This window comes from Neomonachus schauinslandi, chromosome 12 (genome assembly GCF_002201575.2).
Source record: "Neomonachus schauinslandi chromosome 12, ASM220157v2, whole genome shotgun sequence".
Taxonomy (NCBI): domain Eukaryota; kingdom Metazoa; phylum Chordata; class Mammalia; order Carnivora; family Phocidae; genus Neomonachus; species Neomonachus schauinslandi.
Genome location: NC_058414.1, coordinates 16,990,809 through 17,013,507, shown reverse-complemented (window position 1 = coordinate 17,013,507; position 22,699 = coordinate 16,990,809). Strand labels below are relative to the sequence as shown.

General features: G+C 40.2%; 1 protein-coding gene across 1 annotated transcript in view; it reads left to right on the top strand.

Moving 5' to 3' along the window:
* Positions 1-20,875, top strand: part of PRKAR2B (protein kinase cAMP-dependent type II regulatory subunit beta) — an 88,484-nt gene extending 67,609 nt beyond the window's left edge. Inside the window, exons 5-11 of the mRNA XM_021682941.2 lie at positions 4,523-4,629; positions 7,744-7,897; positions 12,568-12,669; positions 14,278-14,352; positions 16,637-16,702; positions 16,829-16,967; positions 18,960-20,875. Of these exons, the coding sequence (XP_021538616.2) occupies positions 4,523-4,629; positions 7,744-7,897; positions 12,568-12,669; positions 14,278-14,352; positions 16,637-16,702; positions 16,829-16,967; positions 18,960-19,093 (777 nt within the window). The 3' untranslated portion in view covers positions 19,094-20,875. The remainder of the gene's footprint in view (positions 1-4,522; positions 4,630-7,743; positions 7,898-12,567; positions 12,670-14,277; positions 14,353-16,636; positions 16,703-16,828; positions 16,968-18,959) is intronic.
* Positions 20,876-22,699: the final 1,824 nt, after the last annotated feature.

The window sequence follows — 22,699 nt, the reverse complement described above, 5'->3', positions numbered from 1 at the left end:
AATTCCCTGAAGTCATTTTTTAGCTTGGAAATCTGGCACCTCCTAGGCCTCTGAATATTTTTCCTGGGAGGGCTGTATATTCCTATGTTTGAGCACAGCATTTATAATTATTAATCTCTTTGAAGATATCCTTTTCATGAATATTTTAATGCTCGACTCAGTAGGCCATTTTTCTTCTGAAATATTTCTAATTTGAGGCACACTGAAATAATTTTCCTATGCTCCATGATAGGTTCTTTCATTAATGGAGAGTAAATAGTTGTTTTTGAAGTTAGAGACCTTTCATCGAGCTCGAATTTGCTTTCTGTAGAATAAGATGTGGATTTCCTACTGTAGTTGTCAGTCATTGGGATAAGCCTCTGCATATTAAATATTTCCTAAGTTCTTTTCACTCTGTGCATAATTATGGGGAAATTACATTTTGATTGATTAGAACAGACACCTGTCACAGTGAGAAGTTCTAGAAGAAATGATTGTTCTGTATTTTACCAGGAATTACTTTTTTTATATATCATGTGTGAATTCCTAAGCTTTATAATGTTTTAAAATGCAGCTAAATACCAAGACAACAAAAAAATTTACTAGAGCAGTGTATTTCATTTTTGTTTTTTCTCCATTTGACATTTAGAGAAAGAGCTAATCAATAAAGCTGATATTCTCTCTCCATCTGGACTAAAAGAGTTGGAATATAAATAGTAAGTGCAACAAAATATTAGTAAACCATTTAATCAAACTTCATAATTTTGATAGGTGACCATATGCTGCCTGGTTGATGAACTCATTTGGGTAAAATGGTCCCCGTGGGGCCAATTAGCCGCACATCCAGAGGGCATTGCCACACTGGGCTTCATCTTCCGCAGGGCTTCCTGTTTCACAAGTAGGTGTCAGAGCTCACGCAGGGACCGAGGGAGGGGACGAAAACCCCTTCCTGCAGGACCCACCCCCATGTTCCTCCAAAAGCTTTGCTTAGCCCACGGGAAGATGCAGTAGTATGTTCTCTGTTCAGATGGAGAGCTCGGGTTTTTTAATTAAAAGTTCTAAGTCTGTGTGTGTACACAATTTATGAAAATCCAAAAAGAACAAAAGAGTAGTTAGGGAGAGAAAATCTCCCTCGCACCCCAGCTTCTCAGGAGCCACACATGTTTTGAGCATTCTCATGGGTATTTTTCCAGGGTTATGCTTTGTACAGAGCAGTATGTTGTTGTTTTTAAATTTCAGTGACAGCAAACTCTCCATAGTGTCCTGCCCCATTCTTCTTTTTACTTAGCAATATATCTGTATTTGTAGAGGTTCTGTATTCTTTTTAAAAATTATTTGTGTCAGGGAGGTGCCTAGGTGGCTCAGTTGGTTAAGCGTCTGCTTTCAGCTCAGGTCATGGTCCCAGGGTCCTGGGATCGAGCCCTGCAGCGGGCTCCCTGCTGAGCGGGGAGCCTGCTTCTCCCTCTGCCTGCCGCTCCCTGTGCTTCTGCTCTCTCTCTCTGTGAAATAAAAAATAAAAAAGCTTTACAAAAATTATTTGTGGTAGTATGATTTTATAAAAGTTTAAATTGGTAACATTTATGTATTATAAAGCTAAACGAGGCAAACGCATTGACATTTTGCTTTTGTATCATTTATTAAATTCGTATATATAACCAAGGAGGGCCCACATCATCAAAATAATATTGCAAAAGAAGAGCAAAGTTGGAGGACTCACACTTGCCAATTTCAAAACTTTTGCTACAGGGGCACCTGGGTGGCTCAGATGGTTAAGCATCCAGCTCTTGGTTTTAGCTCAGGTCATGATCTCAGGGTTGTGAGATCGAGCCCCATGTCAGGCTTCATGCTCAACGGGGAGTCTGCTTGCTGCCCCTCCCCCCCTTTCTCTCTAAAATAAATAAATAAATCTTAAAAAAAACAAAACAAAACTGTACTACAGAGCTCCAGGAATAAAAACAACGTGTTACTGGCCTGGGTAGACACATAGAACAGTGGAATAGAATTGAGAGTCTAGAAACAAACCTATACATTTGATTTATACATTTGATTTGATATCCATTTGATTTTTGATGAGCGTGCCAAGACCATTCAATGGGGAAAGAAGAGTCCCTTCAACAAATGGTGCTGGGACAACTGGATATCCCACACACACGGGAACCAAGTTGGACCCCTCCTTTACACTGTACACAAAAATTAACTCAAAATGGATCCAAGACCTAAATGTAAGCTCCCAAACTATAAAAACTCTTAGAAGAAAACACAAGGGTAAGTCTTCATGACCTTGGATTTATTTAGCAGTGGAGTCTTAGGTGGACTCCCAAAACAAGAATATGAAAAGAAAAGAAAGAAATTGAACTTCATAAAGAATTTAAAAAATGTGGGCGCCTGGGTGGCTCAGTTGGTTAAGCGACTGCCTTCGGCTCAGGTCATGGTCCCGGAGTCCTGGGATCGAGTCCCACATCGGGCTCCCGGCTCGGCGGGGAGCCTGCTTCTCCCTCTGACCCTCTCCCCTCTCATGCTGTTTCTCTCTCTCTCTCTCAAATAAATAAATAAATAAAATCTTTAAAAAAAAAAAAAAAAAAAAAAGAATTTAAAAAATGTGTGCATTAAAGGACATTATTGAAAAAAGTGAAAGACATTCTACCGAATGGGAGAAAATAGTTGCAAATCATATATATATAATGGCCAAATATCCAAAAATATATAAAGAACTCTTACAACTCAATAACAAAATAACAACCCAACTTAAAATTAGGCAAAATACTTGAATAGACATTTCTCCAAAAAAGATATACAAATGACCAATAAGCACATGCAGATATTCTCAACATAGCTAGTCATTAGGGAGATGCCAATCCTGAAACCACAATGAAATACCAGCCCAGCACTACTAAGGTGGGTATAATTTTTTTTTTTTAAGAAGGGAAAATAACCAGTGTTGGCGAGGATGTGGAGAAATTGGAACCCTAGTACTTTGCTTGTGGGAAAGAAAATGGTTTAGGCACTGTGGAAAACAGCTTGGCAGTTGCTCAAAAAGTTCTAGAATTACCATATGACTTAGTAGTTCCACTCCTTGGTATAACCCAGAAGAATTGACATAAATATTCAAACAAATACTTGAGTATGAATGTTCAGTAGCCCCACTATTCACAGTAGCCAAAAGCGAAACAATCCAAGTGTCCATTGACGGATGAATGGATAAACAAATTGTGGTATATTTACAGTGGAATATTATTCATCCATAAAAGAGGAATAAAGTAGGATATATCCAGAACAAGGATGAACCTCGAAAACCTTATGCTGAGTGAAATAAGGCAGAAGCAACAGGTCACGTTGTATGATTGCATTGTAGGAAATATCCAGGTTAGGGGAATCCATAGAGATAGAAAACAGGTAGGTGTTGCCAGAGGCCAGTGAGGGGAGAATAGCGAAGTGACTGCTTAGTGGGCACAGGGCTTCTTTTTGGGGTGATGAAAACTAAGAAGTGGTGGTTGCACAACTTTGTGGCCCCTGAATTGTTCACTTAACCATAGTTAATTTTATGAGAAATTTAACCTCACGAAAAAATTATGTATATATAATTCATCTGAGCACCTTGGTTTCCATTGTTTCAATATTTAATGGCTCAGATACACTTTGAGGAGGCAGTTAAATCAACGGTTTACAGAATCAATCACTGAAGCACTTCCACAAAGTCCCTGGGTTCCACAAAACCCAGTTTGAGAAACACTAAACCCTTTTGTCTGTTTGAGGGTCTTTGAATTTTTCCTGTATTTGTTCTGAGGGAAGATTTCTTCACCTTCTAGTTTATTCTCAGTAGCTGACATTTATCCTTAAGCCTTGTCAACCACATGTTAGCAGAATAAAAATTTTATGTAGTTAGGTAGTTGTTGAAGAATAGGTTTGACATTTCTGGCTTCAGTGTTAATAAATCTGTCCTACGGAGGTAAATGGTTGCTTCTTGAAGAGAACTATAGTGGTAAAGAACAGTGATAACAAATTTGCCATAGTCAATTTTGGATTTGCCTATGTTGTTTTTCTGTTCTGTTTTTTTGTTTTTGGTGCTAAAACCAAACAGGATTGGAGCCAGAATTTGAATTCACTAAGTATTTAGTTCTAGTGATGACTAGACATAGGGAAGTTTTAAAAACAATCTTTAAAAGGCATTTGCAGTCGTTCTTTATGAACCTGGTCATTTTAGTTGCCAAGGTTCTATTTCATGTATAAGGTATATGGTGTTTGGTGGTTCGTTTTTCAGTATATTACAGTGGTGATCGTTGTGCTGAAATATTCTGAAATAGCTAATTATAATTACTTTCATTCAGGTACTGAATATGAAAGGAAATACATAATCATCTCATTTGTTAGGTGATGAGAACAACTGTGCTGTGTATTTTTTCTTTTTTTGACAAGATTTAATGGCAGTGATGATACTTCTGTTTCTTCAAGCTGGTTCACAGAAATACAAAGCCGATTACGGTTAGTTAAAGGAAAATATTGTAGACAAACATAAGGATTGTATCTTTTCTTTTTTAAAAAATAGGAGCAGATGTCTCAAGTGTTAGATGCCATGTTTGAAAAACTGGTCAAAGAAGGGGAGCATGTAATTGATCAAGGCGATGATGGTGACAACTTCTACGTGATCGATAGGTAAGTTTTGCGTAACCTCACTGCTGAAATGTAATGACTCTCCCATATAAATTCTCAGCGGTTCTTATAACGACTGGCAAATTAATATTTGATAGTTGCTGTTACCTCTTTAATATTCGATAGTGGCTGTTACCTCTTTATTCTTGTTACTCCATAATATGCCCTGGAAGCCTGCTGTGAATACGTGTGGTGAAACCACATTAGATCATGAAAAGAGGCCTAGTTTATAGAAGAACGGATGATTTTGCTTAGTTAAATCTATAAATCTCAGTCATTTACTGTGTGCTGCCTCACTTATTAACTTTGGCTTGAGAAGACGCCTGTTACACTTAGGAGGGAGGCAGAGCGCAGCATCTGGGGTGTTGAATCATATAACTCAATCTGTTCTTTTTTTATTAACGATAAAGTAAAACATGCACATGGTAGAGAGGGTAGTTTATGTTCTTTCCGGAAGTTGTTTATGCATTCTTGTGCATTAAAAACATAGAGAAGTTATTTTAAAACACCGTAGAGAGATTATTTTATTTAAATGAGAAGGTGGGCATTCATATTGAAAATGCAATTTCAGAAAATATCTTTACTTTGTCATAGAAGAGCATGCTTTTTTAAAAAATTTTTCATTATGTTAATCACCATACATTTCATCATTAGTTTTTGATGTAGTGTTCCATGGTTCATTGTTTGCATATAACACCCAGTGCTCCATGCAGAACGTGCCCTCTTTAACACCCATCACCAGGCTAACCCATCCTCCCACCCACCTCCCCTCTAGAACCCTCAGTTTGTTTCTCAGAGTCCATCGAAAGAAGAGCGTGCTTGAAGCAATACTTAGGTAAGAGCCCTGACTGTACTGGGGGAGCAGTCTGAATGGAGGCTATATTTCCTCACTTTGGTAAAGTGATGCTGAAGTGCCCCTCCCGTTTGGGGGGCCACACAGGTCATCTCCCAGCCTGGCCAGATTCACTGGGTTGCATTTGCTTCTCTGGGTAGAGTTGTGCTCAGCTCAGAGCCTTGTGGAAAATCACACCCCATCTGTCTGCACAGCCTCATTTCTTGACGTGGCTCTGTGGTTGGCATCTGTCCCGTATCAGCAGTCATGCACGCTCTCCGCGTGGAGGACTCTCACTGACTCCCCCGTTTCCTCGTCTTAATGCTGTGCTGACCTGTAGAGCTGTCGTTGAGGGCTGGGCTGAGCTCTCTGATTTTAGAACAGACCCACTTATTCCACGTATAAAGTCTTGATTTTCATATCCTTAACAGCTTTCATCAGGGAAACACCTCAGAAATGCACTCAGCTGTTACACTGTATTTAACTGTAGGGTATATGGCAAACTGAAATATGGTTAAAAACTCCATTACGTTTCCCGGTTCGCTTAGATCCTAATCACCCCCTTGACAGATGAAAACTCCCAAGCACACGGAAGTGACAGGAGTCAGCGAAGTTCAGCCAGCCTGGCATCCGGGTCTCCTGGCCACTGTTTGTGGTCTTTCCGTGGCTCCACTCTGCCCCACGCTTCACATTATCGGGAAGAAATGTGTATGAGAAGGGGTACAGGCTTCAGACCACGTGCTGGCAGCTGGATTGGAGGCTCATTTTACTTCTCATCAGCACATTTGTTGTACTTTATTCTGTTCCAAGTAGAAAATGTATAAAATGGTTTTGGTGCTAAAGTGTAAATAGTGTTAATAGAAGAATTAGTCTGAACTTGAAAAATAGTCATGAAACCCATTCTAGAAGGTATCCTTGAAAAGCCCTTCTATCCATGAACGTCAAGCCAGTTATTCTCTTATTCGTTAACGTATCTTGTGTTTTTTGCTTTTGTTTTATCTTTACCATTCATAATCCTTTTCCTAATCTTAGATTTTTTTTTTTTTTTTTGAGAGAGAGAGAGAATGAGAGACAGAGAGCATGAGGGGGAGGAGGGTCAGAGGGAGAAAGAGACTCCCTGCCGAGCAGGGAGCCCGATGCGGGACTCGATCCCAGGACTCCAGGATCATGACCTGAGCCGAAGGCAGTCGCTTAACCAACTGAGCCACCCAGGCGCCCTCCTTTTCCTAATCTTAAAAGCTCTCCCTTTTTTGTCTTTGTTAGGGGTTTAGCCAAGAGAATAAAGCCAAAGAATTTCTGCTGTCTGTGCTCCCAGGTGTTTCAGCAAGACCTGAAGCCATGTTCTCTGATAAAACACAGTGTATGGGGAGACTGTCGTCCGCAGGAAGAATGTAGTTCTGTAGATACGGGGTCTGTGAAATGTGTAGGACAGCGCCAGGCAGACGGTGGGCTGCTTGCTTAGAACATGAACCCAAATAAAAGATAAGCACAAAATAAAAAGACCTTCAAAAAGACCAGGACCAGATATTCAGTCTGAATTTCTACATTTTGCTCTAGGTTGGGGGTCGGTCTGCACTAAAGCCCCGGATGATGTGAAGAGCAAACTCTTTAGGCTGTGAGGCCATGTGGTCTCAGCTGCTCAGCTCTGCTGCTGTGGTTCGTACACATGAGCCATCAAGAAGGCGCAGGCAAACCCGTGTGTTTGTGTGGTAAAGCTTTATTCATGAAAGCAGGCAGCCAGTCCGGGGGCCTTGCTCTGCCGGCCCTTCCTTAGATGATACAAGAGCCTTGTAAGTGCTGTATAGTAGGGCTGACCAAGTTGTTAGAGCTCTGTTCTTTTAAAAAAAAGTTATTTTCTTCTGATTTCAAGAGTAATATGTGTTCTCTTTAGACACAAAAACTCCTAAAACATCCTTCACTGTTCTTACACTCAGAGATGATTGCAGTCAGCTTCTTCAGAAGGATGTCCGTGCATATTCTGTTTGGTTGGAGTCTCATTTTATCACTTGCTTTATTATTATAAACTTTGATCGTTCGGTCTCATTTTCCCCCAGCAGGCACATGTCTGGTCCTTACCGCAGCCTAGCTGATGTTCTCTTCCTGCTTGTCTGGCACGGATGTTTTCTCTGGCACATATCGATGTCCTTTTATCACCTGTCATCAGAGGAGAACGGGAAGCTGGAAAGGAGATTTCGTCGCACACAGCTCTTCTCTGAAATGATGTACTCTTGTCATGAGATTTGACTTGGGTTACTTTTACCTCTTCCTTTCCATCTGTCCAACAGAGGAACATTCGATATCTATGTGAAATGCGATGGTGTCGGAAGGTGTGTGGGGAATTACGATAACCGCGGGAGTTTCGGTGAACTGGCCTTAATGTACAATACGCCCCGAGCAGCTACCATCACTGCTACCTCTCCTGGTGCTCTGTGGGGTTTGGTGAGTGAGAGATCTATTTCACCCAAGTGTTACTTAGGAAAACTGTTATGACGGAAGCCAGGCAGGTAGAGTCTTTTGGTTCTAGTAGGTGGATTTCTTTGCGATCCTCCTTGGTCATTGGGGTATTTATTAAGCAGCTACTGGATGCTGCACTTCTGGGTGCTGGGTTAAATCTTCATGTTCTTTCCCAGTGAAGTCAGGAGCTTAACCTCCTGGTCCTGGGAAAGACACTCAGATCTGAAATACTCTTCTTTTACCCACCCTTAAAAACCAGCCACCCAGACAATTGAACAAGGCCTCCAGTGCTGTTTTCTTAGGTAGCTTTCTGGGGTATGACATGATCTGTGCTTCCCCAGGTGTGGTCCCCTGACCAGGAGCACCTGTATCACCTGGGCACTTTGCTGGAAATGTAGATTCTGGCCCCACCCCCTTACTGATTTGGGCCCACCAAATCAGAAGCTCTGGAGATGGGGCGCAGCGATCTGTGCTTGAGCAAACCCACCACGTGACTCGGATGCATGCTAGAGTTTGACAAGCCTCCATAAACAGGTTCTCTTGGTGTGCTTTAAAGTGGTAACAGCTTTGCCTCGAAAAGCAGCTGGGTAGCATCAAAATACTTGATGCCTCTGTTTCTCACCTGGATGCACATCAGAATTACTTGAAGGTGGGGGAGGGGGTGGAAATGTTAAAAAAATTCCTCTTGCTGAAGCTCCACCACAGACCAATTTAATCAGACCCTGCCGGGGTGGGACCTGGGCTTTTAAAATAAATTTGTTAATGGTGATATTTCTACAAGACTTAAAAGTTGGTTTGAAGACATTTGGATGAGGTGGGAAGGGAGATTCTTTTCATACGTGGTATCAGGATGCCGAGTAGCTGATTCTAGAAGGTGGTCTCCGATGTGCTTACGGATCACCTGGGAATATAGTTAAAACGCAGATCCTGATTCACTGGATCTGGAATGAGGCTTATGATTTGCATTTCTCATAAGCTCCCAGGAGACCCCATTGCTGTTCTGCCCAGAGCACACTTTAAGCAGTGCTGATTTTAGGACGTTTGCAGTGCTTGTATTTTCTTTTTAAATTGTTGAAAACGGCCCACTCTCTAGTTTCAACACATGTATTTATTAGATTAGTTCTCTCAAAAATCCTTTTGTGGAAGGAGAAGAGGTTGAGAGAATAGGACGACTATTTGCAGTCTGGGTCCCAAGGACCGTATGTAGCTTTACACAAGTAACCCGTTACTCCCTGTCGACTCAGCCATTTAACTCTGAAGTCGGTTCAGCTGATAAAAATCTCTTGCTCAGAGAAACCATACATACCATACATTTCTTCTTATTAGAATCAGGCGGTTACTGTTGCCGTGGTAAAAATGTGATGAGTCACATTTTAAGTTGTACAAGAAAATTTGGAATTGTTTCACACGAGAAGAAACCCGTCGTGGTCTGGCGTGTTTTAAGGACTGTTGAAGATTTGAATACCCAAAGCCAGCAAAGTAAGAAACCCCAAACCAGACCGGGCTAGGTCCATAGGACCTGTTTGCCAGTTATCAGAGTGGTTGGCTCCATCTAGAGTCCGCCGTGACCTGTTCCATTAAGGAAGGCATTCGCTGAAAAGTTCGGTCATTCGGATGAGGTTGCCAGCCAGGGTCAGAGGGGTGCGCGGTCTGGAAGCTGCCTCCCACACATCCTTGGAACAAGATCACATGTGTAGCAGGTTGGCCCCTCTGAGTACTCATAATTTGCAGCCCTGGCAGAAACCTTAAACTGGGTACCAAGGCCCAGCATTTCCCAGTGTGTGTGGTACTTAAGCCATCAAGAAGGATTGAGCATTTTCAGAGATTTTTACTTATCTATGCATGTTATTCAGGTGGGCAGTTTGTGATGATCACCTTGGGGTATGTGCCTAAGTGCAGGAACTTTTTAAAAATTAGAATTAACCTATCACTTAATCCTTCAAATATGTCTTTTAAGAGCCACTTACTGAATTATCCCCTTTCCAGGGAAAGTCAAGTAGAAAAGATGTTTTTCTTTTAAGGCCAGCACATTGGAGCTCTGTCATATAAATGCAGGTAGAACGATAAGCAGATCCCAAGAGAAAAGTCCTTTGTTAGACTAGTCTAACTTTGTAAATAGTACTTGGTCACTGTTAGCCTTAAGGGTTAACTGATGAGCGTGAACCTGCCGATGATTCAGAAAGGCAATTATTGAAATGACTAGGATGAAAACATTTGAAATGGGACTTTGTGGATTTTAATTATATGTCACAGTGGGTGTGAAGAGGTGGGCCACTAACACAATTTTTCCCGAGACAAATACCTCATTGTGGTTAATTTTTAATCACTAAACTGTTTCTCGTCTTCTCTTTTGCAATAAACTCTGTCCATAAAATGGTGTTGAAGCCGGTTCCCAAACCTGATTATATATCAGAATCACTTGGAGAGCTTTTATGACCTATAGGTTAGTGAGCCCTACACGCAGACATTGTTCGAGTCATTGAAGTCTGGGGTCTGAGAACCGTTTTTTTAATACTGTAGCTGATTCTGATGCAGACCCAAGCTTGGAAATTATTTCAATAATTTTACTAATTATCTTGCACATTTTTCTCTTTTAAAAAAGTTATTAGGATTACAACTCCAAATTACAACCCTTGTCAAATTGTAATAAACTAAATTGGGGAACGGGATGTTTGCTTTCCTAGAGACTTACATCCATGCTGGCATTTTCCTCCATCCCGCCAGTTCAGCTAAATTCAGCCTCACTGTGTCGGACAGTAATTTAATAATTAATGAACGTAACGCAGTTTTATTGGATATTAAAGTGGTGTAATTGTTGATCAGTATATGACAAGCCAACATAATTCTGGGAGATCTTAACTAAGCACCATTATAAATAATGTCTTATAGGGATTTTTTCAAAATAAAGTTTGTAGGAAAACCATTTTTTGAGCTGTTTGTTATCTTTAAAATTTTCCCTAGTTTCCTAATTGAGTTTTGTATCTTTGAGGTTAAGTAGTATAAACAGAGGAATGTTGGAGAACCCTGAGAATGATAAACACTGGCATTTGACTCTTGATATTCAAGAAAGTTGTAGTTCCTCTATGCACATTTTTTAAAAAAGAAAAACTCTGACATAATGTGGATGTGACAACCTAGCATACATAATTTTTTCAAGAGCTTATCATAATTGCTTTATGATTAAAAAATTCAGCAGTGTTTTTCATGCATTTTTTTTCCTGCAACCCACATTTAGATTTCCATTCGGAAATATCACAACCAGTATTTTTTTTTTAAGATTTTATTTATTTATTTGACAGAGAATGAGAGAGAGCACATGAGAGTGGGGAGGGTCAGAGGGAGAAGCAGACTCCCCGCCGAGCAGGGAGCCCGATGCGGGGACTCGATCCAGGGACTCCAGGATTATGACCTGAGCCGAAGGCAGTTGCTTAACCAACTGAGCCACCCAAGCGCCCCTCACAACCAGTATATTTACCAGTATATTACTATATTTATTTATGTATGTGTCCTTGTGTATAACTGAAATAAATAACTAAACAACACTTTACTAAAAGGTGTGCATGCTGAGATTTTCCATTCTTTATTTTTTACAAAAATGCTGGTCATGGGTGAAGGGGGTCAAAAGGTACCAACTTCCAGTTATAAAATAAATAAGACCTGTGATGTCCTGTCCACCCCGGCCACTGTAGTTCATGCTATATTTGAAAGTTGCTAAGAGTGTAGATCTTAAAAGTTCTCACTAGAAAAAAAGAATTTGTAACTATGTATGGTGATGAGTGTGAACCAGACTTACTGTGGTGATCATTTCTCAATATATATATGAATGCCAGATCATTATATTGTACACCTGAAACTAATATAATGTTATAGGTCCATTATAACTCAGTTTAAAAAAATGCTGGTCATGTTCCACTGACTTGATTTTGGATATCCTGGGGCTGTCATCCACAGTTAAAGAACTTGTGTTAGCCCGAACTCAGAGACACGGAGTGCAGTGGTGGCTTCCAGGGGCTGAGGGTGGGAGAGATGGGGAGATGGTGGTCAGAGGGTGGAAACTTCCACTTACAAGGTGAATGAGTTCTGGGGATTGAATGAACAGCATGGTAATTATCGTTAACATTGTATTGTACACTTGAAAGTTGCAAAGGGAGTCTCAAATGTTCTCATTACAAAAAAGAAAGGGTAATTATGTGAGGTGATACCAGTATTAACTAACCCTTTTGTGGTAATCATTTCGCAATATATAAGTGTATCAAAGTAACACGTTGTATACCTTAAACTTTTACACAATGTTATAGATCAGTTAAATGTCAGTAAAGCTGGAGGAAAACAGACAGGGCTAGTGCTCTTTTTTTAATGGTGCAATAGCGCCACCTTGTGGGTTTATCCCAATTATGTGTTGGCCAGTTCTGAATAAAAGGAAATCGTTTCCTTTTTTTAAAAAAAAATGAAAGTAATATTTTATGTAGGTCTATATTTTATGCCTGAAGAAATTTTAAAAAGTCTGAAAAAAGTATAAATATTAACCTTTTATTTCAAAATCTTCAGTTACTGTTTGTTCCTTATTGGGACTAAAATGAAACTATCTCTTCAAACTTTTTTCCCTAATAAAATCTACCTCTTAACTGTCTTTGTATCTGCTATTCTGCCTTTAGGACAGGGTAACCTTCAGGAGAATAATTGTGAAAAATAATGCCAAAAAGAGAAAAATGTATGAAAGCTTTATTGAGTCACTGCCATTCCTTAAATCGTTGGAAGTAAGTATATGTTTATGCTTTTGTTTTACTTTGCTTTAAAAGTTGTTCTGTTTGGAACATTTAGTTCTGTAGGAAAGTTTCTTTGAATATTTTTATTTGAAAAGATTACGTGATGGTGTTTGTATAACATGGTATTTCTTTCACTACCTGTAGCAGCAGATGTTCTGTTTTGCTTTGTTTTACAAGTAATGGACTCCTGTGAGTGTCTAGAACAGATTTATATGTGGTCTTTATCTAAAAGCAGACTTCATAGGTATTTACCCAAAGAATACAAAAGTACTAATTCAAAGGGATACACACATCCCTATAATGTTTATATAGCAGCATTATCTACCACAACCAAATTATGGAAACAGCCCACATGTCCTTCAACTGATGAATGGATGAAGAAGAGGTGTGTGTACACACACACACACACACACACAGGAATATTACTCAACCATAAGAAAGAATGAAATCTTGCCGTTTACGACATAGACGGAGCCGGAGAGTATAATGCTAAGGGAGAAATAAGTCAGTCAGAGAACAAGTACCCTATGATTTCACTCATGTGTAATTGAAGAAACAAAACAGATGAGCAGAGGGAAAGTAAAGAGAGAGACGAACCAAGAAACAGACTCAACTCTAGAGAACACACTGATCGTCACCAGCGGGGAGGGGTTGGGGGGAGGGGGAAATAGGGGATGAGGATTAAGGAGGGCAGGGGGACTTGGTGTGATGAGCACCGGGTGTTGTATGGACGTAACGAATCCCTGTATCGTCTTCCTGAAAACTAATATAATACTGTATGTTAACTGACTGGGGTTTAAGTAAAAACTTAAAAGATGTAAAAGTAGACTGAAGTAATGATAGAAATGTGGGCAGTAACTAGTTACACCTTTACAGGGAGAGCTTGTCGAAACACGGTGTGTCTTTTCCTTCCCAGTCAACCTTGCTGTTTACCCCTCTTCTCCTTTCCTCTTCAGACTGGCATTCCAGGGTCTCTTCTGTTTTCAGGCTATGCTTTCTCACTTGGTGAACTTGTCAAATGTCCTGGCTTTAAACACTGCTTACACATTGATGCCTCCTAAAACGGCCATCGCCGGGCCAGGTCCCTCTGTCGAATAGCAGACGCATTTATCCAACCGCATGGTTGACATTTGCGCTCACGGGGCTAATTGACATCTCAAACCTAGCGCGTCCCAGCTCTCCTCTCAGAATGCGTATGAGGCAGCTGATCGTGTCTCGTGGCATCTCTTTTAACATGAAAGATCAGGGGTTGGAAATACACATGCCTTCAGAGTTAGGCAGGTGTAATGTAAGGGAGCGGAGGAAGCCAGGGTGGGGCATCACCTAGACTTGGCGCCAGAGCGGTCGCCAAACCCCAGCCCGTTGTTGCTGTGTGCCATTCATGTGGGCTGGGGGTTGCTGAGGCTCCTGATCAAGAGAAGCTGAGACTTCAGGTTCTCCTGAGGGAAATCTCTTTTAAAATGCTGGCACTTAATTAATACACACACAAACCCGCATGCTCTACTTATTTGGCCTCTGGGCTACCAATTTTTAACTTCTGAAATAGAAGTTTAGTCTGTTTAATTTAGTCTGTTTAATCATATCTTTTTTTCACTGAAGGTTTCTGAACGCCTGAAAGTGGTAGATGTGATAGGCACCAAAGTATACAACGATGGAGAACAAATCATTGCTCAGGTATAGTGCTTTTTAGGTAATTCAGCTTAGGGTTATATTCCAAAAGTTTCTTCCACGAGGCCGATCTTGATAAATTTTTCATTTGTGTCTGTAATTAGCATGTAGTGGTGGATTAAATGAATATTACTTCCACCAAATGACCTCTTAAAAGTGGTTTGATTTACAGCCATTAAGCTATTTGAATATTTTTATTTATATAATTAACTCCTGATGAATATGTATTAAATCATCAGATGGATTTCTGGATAATTTTCTACTTGTACATGACATGAAATTTAAATGTATCTACAATAAGATGTCATTGACAATCAGAAAAAACAGACGAGCGCATTCCTTGAGATAACATGGACCCAGAAGTTGCGCCGGGAGTTCTGCAGAGTTTTGCATGATCAGTTCAGGAGGAAGCCTCCTGGGGCTGCTCCCTGATAAAATTAATCAAGAAGGGAACACACTGTACCGTGTACTGTATCAGCTTCCAGGCACAAAATGGGGGCCAACGTGCTGTTTCACCCCTAATACTTCTCTGAGATCCCAGTTGCAATGGGTAGGAATACACACCTTGGTTATGACAGAGCTGCCAAGAAGTAGGATTTATGAAGACAGTCAGAGTTCACAGATAAAGCAGACGGATGATATGGCCCATATTTCTTAGTTACAGTTCTAAGCCCTGGGCGAATGATTTAAACAGATTTTAAGGTTCTCTGATTTTTATATCACAACATTTATGCTGTATTGTAATTTTAATCTAAAAGTATTGTCTTTTGATACATGTGGAAAAAGATGCAAGGTCTGTGAGCCTGAGGCAAGAATAATTGTGTTAGAAGGCAAACACACAAGTAAATCACAAGTCTCTCTCTCCTGTACTCACATGTGCACACAGATTATAGTCAGGGGTTGGAAGGAAGTGGAGTCGAATTAGAGAACAAGGCTGAGGTTCTACTATGGAAGTTGAAAAATAACCAGCCACAGAGCACTTTCGACATGATTCTTCCTAGCCTTTTATTCTGAAATAATTGCAGATGCCTGGTAAGTCGCAGTGGTCATGCAGCGGTCCCATGCCCTTGCCCCACTTCCTCCCGGTACCTGCTGGTGTCACTGCAGGGCACACCATCACACCTACCATCCGACATGGCCCAACCAACAGACGGAGTGTTGTCACTTCTACGTGCACTTAGAGCACGCTTTGAAAACAGAATTATCAGGCGCCTGGCTCACTTGGTGGGTAGAAGTGACTCTTGATCTCGGGGTTATGAGTTCGAGCCCCACAGTGGCGTAGAGATTATTTAAAAGTAAAATCTGAAAAAAAAATTGCACAGCAGTCAACAGATGTATTATGATTTTAAACACTTGAAAATTTGACAGGAAGCTTTTATGATACAAAATAAGAGAAAGGAGATTATGTATATGTATTAATCTTAGGGCTTATTGAAAGTATTTTTAGGTATCGTCTTTTAAGCATTTATAAATATCTGTGTTACATAAATCTAGACTCCACATTTTGGTGTGATGTATTCTGATACTGTGTTTCTTGGATTGTATGTACTAAAGAGTTTTGAAATTCCCAAGTTTCTCTAGAATCACTTTGAGAGGCTCAGAAAAGTCAGTATTTGCTGTCATGCGTACTGCACTATTTAATTCAGGAGGCGTCATTGGAAATCAAGGCAGAGTTCACCCAAGAAGGGAAATCAGGGATGTAGTTAGAAATGGCAACACTTTCAGGAGCCTTTTTGAGGCCCCGAGGTGGAGTGGAGCATCAGTACAAATGTCAGGGTCAGGGCCCCCACGAACTGCCTCCTGATAAATCTGGTGGTTTTCTCCTCCTTGAGAGTTTCTCCTCTTCGGGCCACCATGCCAATGGTTATCAGAGGATGACACAGGGTGCGCATCTGAGCACTTCTCGGGGAGCACGGGATTGGCTGGTGGAGCAGGAGGTGCTGGGACACAGCCCTGCCATCTCTGACTGTGGACATTGTCATCCAGGCTGGAGTTGGGGCCAAATTCTCACCTCCGTATTTGCTGTATCTCCTTGGCTAGTTTAGCAAGAAGTGCCACGGGAGAGAGTTTATTATTTCAGATAATTTTACAAATGAGCTCCTTATTCAAGAATTGTTGATCACGGTCTCTCAGTGTAGACGGTGAGATAGTTTGTTCCTCTGGGCCCTGGCTTTTCGGGCAGATCATCTGTACAACGGAGCTGGGTTGATCTCAGGGCTATGAGAGGCAAAAAGGATTGCTGTCAAAGAAATCTGCATTTCCCCCCACTGTTTTTGTTTCCTTCTTACAGGGAGATTTGGCGGATTCTTTTTTCATCGTAGAATCGGGTGAAGTGAAAATCACTATGAAAAGGAAGGTGAGTGTTGGCAAGTCCTAAAAATTCATGTTAGCCATAGAGCAACAGGCTTTCTGATGCTCACCCTCAGGTTAACAGAGTCTTCATGAGCTGAGTCAAGGCTCACACTCTTCCTTACCTTGTCAGGGTAAATCAGAAGTGGAAGAGAATGGCGCCGTGGAAATCGCTCGGTGTTCTCGGGGACAGTACTTTGGAGAGCTGGCTCTGGTCACTAACAAACCTCGGGCAGCTTCCGCGCACGCCATCGGGACCGTCAAATGTTTAGGTAGGAGTCACAGTGGTGGACATGCCTCTCCTGCTTGCAGTTGGGATGCCTGCATTCCATGTGTTCATGGGGCTGTACTGATGATTGCACTGGGTCCCCAAGTTTTATGGTCCCCACAAAGGAGAACAAGGTCAAGATTCATGGCATTATAGAATCCATTTGTGGGAGCCCGTTTTTTTCCCCATACCTATTTTGTTCTTCCATATGGGCGTGAGAGAACGTCTTGTTTTAGTAAAGAATTCCGAGTATGGAGTTTTAGGTCTCATCTCTCAAGTTTGTGTTCCCCAAAGAAAAGCCAGCCAGAACGGTATTTTTATAGCGTTCATCAGGGTCTGTGGGCAAAGCCCGAAGGTCTGTGTGAACGCTTCCTCCTCCTAGTCCTACGGAAAGGAGGGTCGGGTTTGTCCAACGCAGGATGGTTTTCTTTGTTGTCCAGCTGTTAATGATGCGGCATCACAAATGCCACCTACAGCTGGAACACCTCTATGTGCATCTGAGACCTGACCTAGGAGAAAGAACCCGCTTGAATAGTGAGAAGTGGAACCCAGGAGGAGTCCATGTAGAGGACCCTATAAGAAAATCGATTCTGCAGTAATTAGCCACTCTGTGTTCTCAGACCTGCAGGCATCTTCAGAATTCACTTCTTAGAGAAGTCGCTTTTTAAAAGGCTTTCAGTACGTGTGATATTAATCAAGTGTTACACGTGGATGAAAGAAAAGGTAGGTAGAAACTGACAGGTAATTTTCCTGAGTACAGACAGGAAGGAGGAAGAGTAAAGGTGAAGTGAGTGAAACCGCATTAATTTTTTTCTATAACAAATTTATTCACATTAAAGAAAATCTGAGAAATACAGAAAGGGTAGGAAAAACTCAGAGTTGCCCATACCACAACCACCACCATGACCACCACCCCCCTGTGATCCTGTTCGAATTCCTTCTCATCTTTATTTGCATGGGTTTTCTGTTTTAAAGTTTTGTCAACTGCTTTTTTTTTCATTCACTGTAGCTTCATAGGCACTTGCTCATTTTATTTCTCATTTGATCAAATTGTAGTGTTGTATGAGGTAAACATATGCATTATAAGTTATTCAGTCATTTCCCACTGGCAAATATTTTGGGGGTTTGGGCTCCATATTTTGGGGGTGGGGGAGAGTTTTTGGGTCTGTGTGCACATACTCTTTTCCCACATATAGGATTTTTCCTTAGCAGTGTTCTCAGGAGTACGCTTTCTTTTTATGGCGTTCGAGGTATACTGCCAGCTCTCTTGTTCTGTACTAATTTACATGCTACCAGCAATACAAGAACGTCCACTTCCTCAATTCTTGTGACCATTGTCTTTAGCACCTTTGCAAATTTGAGAGGCAAAAAAAAAAAAAAAAATTTTTTTTTAATTTGGATTTCTGTGGTAGAGTGTGTGATATTTTCCACGTGTATATTACAAATTGAGTTCTTAAAAATGCAGGAGACAGGCAGGGAAAGTGACAGACAGCATATAGTTAGAAGTGGACAAAAGCGTTTTGGTCGCCACGTTGAATTGACTAGACAATAGGATAAACCAGTAAACATTACAAAAGGTAACACTGGGTCTTTACAGCACAGCATTGTAAACCCTGAGAAGGGAAAACAGTAGAGGAAAAAATCCCTTGCCACCTTTAAGGAGTTCATATTATTGAGGTGGTGACATCAAAACTAATTTATTTTTTAAAATTCCAAGGCCTTGCCGTAACAGCCCTTCATTTTTTTCTTACCGTAGACCAGGAGCCTCCCACCTGACCTAGCATTGCACAATCAAGATTATCAAGGGAACACTGGCTGTTTACTTTCTGAGATGGATCATTTTTATCCTTATGCCCTTTTCTTGCATTTGATAAATATCTAAAAATACCATTGCATTATTGACACCTGTAGAATGGGCATCGTAAGTGACTTTGGAATTTTTCAGATTTGCAAAGAATGTTAAATTTGTTTTTCTTTTATTCTCCCCTTTTCTTAGCTATGGATGTGCAGGCGTTTGAAAGGCTTTTGGGACCTTGCATGGAAATTATGAAAAGAAACATTGCCACCTATGAAGAACAATTAGTTGCTCTGTTTGGAACTAACATGGATATTGTTGAACCCACTGCATGAAGCAAAAGTATGGACAAGACCCATAGTGACAAAATTACACAGTAGTGGTTAGTCCACTGAGAATGTGTTTGTGTAGATGCCAAGCATTTTCTGTGATTTCAGGTTTTTTTCCTTTTTTTACATTTACAATGTATCCGTAAACAGAGTAGTGATTTAATACTCAATAGGCTTTACCATCACTTTTTAAAGAGTAGGTCAAAAAAATACTGACATACTGATGAAATGACTTTGTACTCCACAAAATTATGATTTGAGTGAAAGGTTTATTCAGATGATTGTAATATACTGAAAGTATCTGTGTGTAAGAAGATAATTAAAGGATGCTGCCTTGGGTGATATGTGTTCATTTGGACTTCCCCGGATTGCTGTGTTAGTGAGTGTGCCCATGAAAAGGGACCCTGGCAGTGACTCATGCTGGACAGGCTTGCATCACATTCTTTTTACAACTCACTATATATAGTAAGTACAGTTTTAATCATTTTTGTTTTCTCAAGTTTTTCTGGCTTGATAAGTTATGTGCTGGCCTTGGACTACGGTGAAATGGTAGGACACATCATATGCAATTTTCAAACCTTTTCTATTTTTGCAATAAAGTACATTCTGACTTCTTTGGCATAATGTCAGTAACCTCCGTACTCCAGTGGTTTTAAGGACAGGCAATGTAGTCATTATGATAATAGGGAAGAGTCTTTTTTAAATGAGAGATCATTGACACAGTTTCCTCATAAAGCATATATCTGCTTCCTTTTTCCATTTTGTAGTTCTCTGTACTCTTTAAAAGTTTGAGTTCGACATGTAATGTCACAAGTAGTTTTTTTAAATGCTATTTAAATTTGTCTTCTAGAAGTCGGAGATCTTACATATGCAAAAAAAAATAAAGAAAGAGAAAGAAAGAACAGAAAGAAAGAAAAGGGAAAAAAAAGACCTCTCCTATACCAAAAATATGTTGGGGTCCTTATCAACATGCCCACAGGATATTTCTCTGTTCTTCACTAGGTGTACATAATATGATCCTTTGCAGACATCTGCTCCCATGGGTTTCCTTTAAGGTGGTAGAAATAAATTTTTATGAGCAAAACCATATATAAAGATAAAAGGAATTTCTGCTCCATCCAAATGTACCATTAGGCCTTGCCATTTGTGTTAATGTAGACTCAAAAGTGCAGGATGAACTTAACTGAATAGATTTTCATTGATGATATGCTTATTATTCTGCCACATAAGATGAATTACATTCAACCAAAAGCAGTATTATTCTTAACATGATTTCTAGGCCCACATGACCCCAGTGTCTGGAGAGGTTAGTTCTAACCAGTTGTTCACTTTTAAATGAGCTGTTGCATTTTGGGAAACAGGTTTTAAAGAAATACAAACCTGGGTAAAAATATTCTGTGGCTCTTACAGTGTGATGTTATTAGAGAACGTTTATGGTCTTACATATATAATGAAAATATGGTTAAAAATGTGTTCATCAAATAATGTACATATAAAAATTATGTAAAGTATAACTTAACCACATTTTAGAACACTGTTTAACAATTTTGCAAACTTTCTTGTAGGAAGAGAGCTTACGACATGAAGATGACTTGTTTTCTATTTCAGATTTCATTTTAAAAACCAGGTCTGTTAAAAAAGAAAAAAACCACAAAGAACCCCCAGATTCCTGGCTCATCATTCTGTATTCTTTATCCACTTTTTCAAGATACCTTGTTGCATAAGCTGATTATTAACTATTCATGGAGTAGCAAACAAATGCCTGTTTAATAAAGAACTCTGACCAAGGCTGTAAATGCCAGTTACATTATTTTCAGTATTGTTGGTTATATTTAAATTTACCTTATAATAAAGCACACTTTTATAATAAAATGTTTTTAATGAAGTTTGGGGGTTTTTTTGTTTGTTTTTGGTTTGGTTTTGTTTTGTTTCACTTGTTTCTGTCTTGGGATTTGGATGGTGCATATTGTACTATGTGAGAAGCAGGACAGACGGGGGGTACATGTGAAAGCTGCTGCCCCCGCCCCTCCCTCCTGGGCCTAATGCAACAAGAGAGTATAGTACTTTATGGCAATAGGGATTTACAGATTTTAACTATTAGTCATATGTGATCTAAACAATTGCGGTATGCTGCAGACTAACTTGGCCATGTAGGTTCACCAAAGAAGTGTGACTAGGGAATTTACATGTGGAAGCATCTAATTAAAACACCTCACATTTGACCTGTGGGTTTGGATGTCATCATTCAATCACAAACCAAGATTCTTTACTCTTGGAAGATCCTCCACTGAAGTGTCATTCAAGGATACACTCCGTGTAGCTATGAATTATTCTGGAAGAACCTTCTATTAACACAAGTGCTTCTTGTTTTATATAGTGGTGTTTGCGTGTGTGTGTTCTGCATGTCACTATGAACTAGGGCTTGCTGCCTATATCGTAACAAACACTATCTGCAACACAAGTTGGGTGAGCATGCTTGGCTTACTGTTAGAAACTAGCAGACCATTTAAAATGTGTAGAAATGCTGCAAGGGATTTCTTGCATGGGAGGCATGGGACATGAAGCAAGGGACTCTGGATTTGATTGAAATATGTCCCATTAAGTGCCAAGTCCGTTTCCTTTCTAAAGCATCTTGAAGATACCGATCTAGTTTTCCTAATTTTCTCAAGCAATGTTATATTTATAACAAGGACTACATGACCTATGGTATTCTTTTTTAAAAATTATTTAAATTCAATTAACATATTATTGGTTTCAGAGGTAGAGGTCAGTGATTCATCAGTCTCATGTAACACCCAGTGCTCATTACATCCCGTATCCTCCTTAATGTCCATCACCCAGTTACCCCGTCCCTCCAGCCCCACCCCTCCAGCAACCCTCAGTTTGTTTCCCATGATCAAGAGTCTCTTATGGTTTGCCTCACTCTCCGATTTCATCTTGTTTTATTTTTTCCTCTCATCCCCTATGAGCCTCTGTTTGTTTCTTAAATTCCACCTATGAGTGAGATCGTATGACAGTTGTCTTTTTCTGACTTATTTGGCTCGGCATAATACCCTCAGTTCCATCCATGTCGTTGCAAATGGCACAACCTATATGGCATTCTTAAAGAAAACGTCATGTGTAAGCCCAGAGGGGTAAGTAATACATCTGGATAAGCCATGGCTTTGTTAAATAACCGAACAAGGAATTCTAGTATCTGAATAAAATGTTAATACCAAAGGGAGAAATGGAATAACAAGGAATGCTGGCTTCTGAAATTAAGAGAGTGTGAAGTGCGGCCTGATGTTGAATATCAGAAAGAATTTTGTTCTGACCAAAACAAATTGGAATAGGAGTTGAGACAACACTATCTGCTCCAGGATATTTTTAAAGGCAGCAAAACTGGTCGAGCAACTGAAACTATATAGTTGTTAGTCTTACCAGGTACTTAAAAAAAAACAGACCTTAAAAGTATAACGAATTATGGAAACAGTAAAGTTTACCAGGTATTGGCAGAGGTCTTGTGTGCCCAACAATAACTGTGGGAGCTTAGATCAATTCAGTGTGTGTAAGTGAGGAGAGTCGGTGACTTCGCCCAAATCAGTTACGTGGTGAGTCCATGGCAGCGCTTGC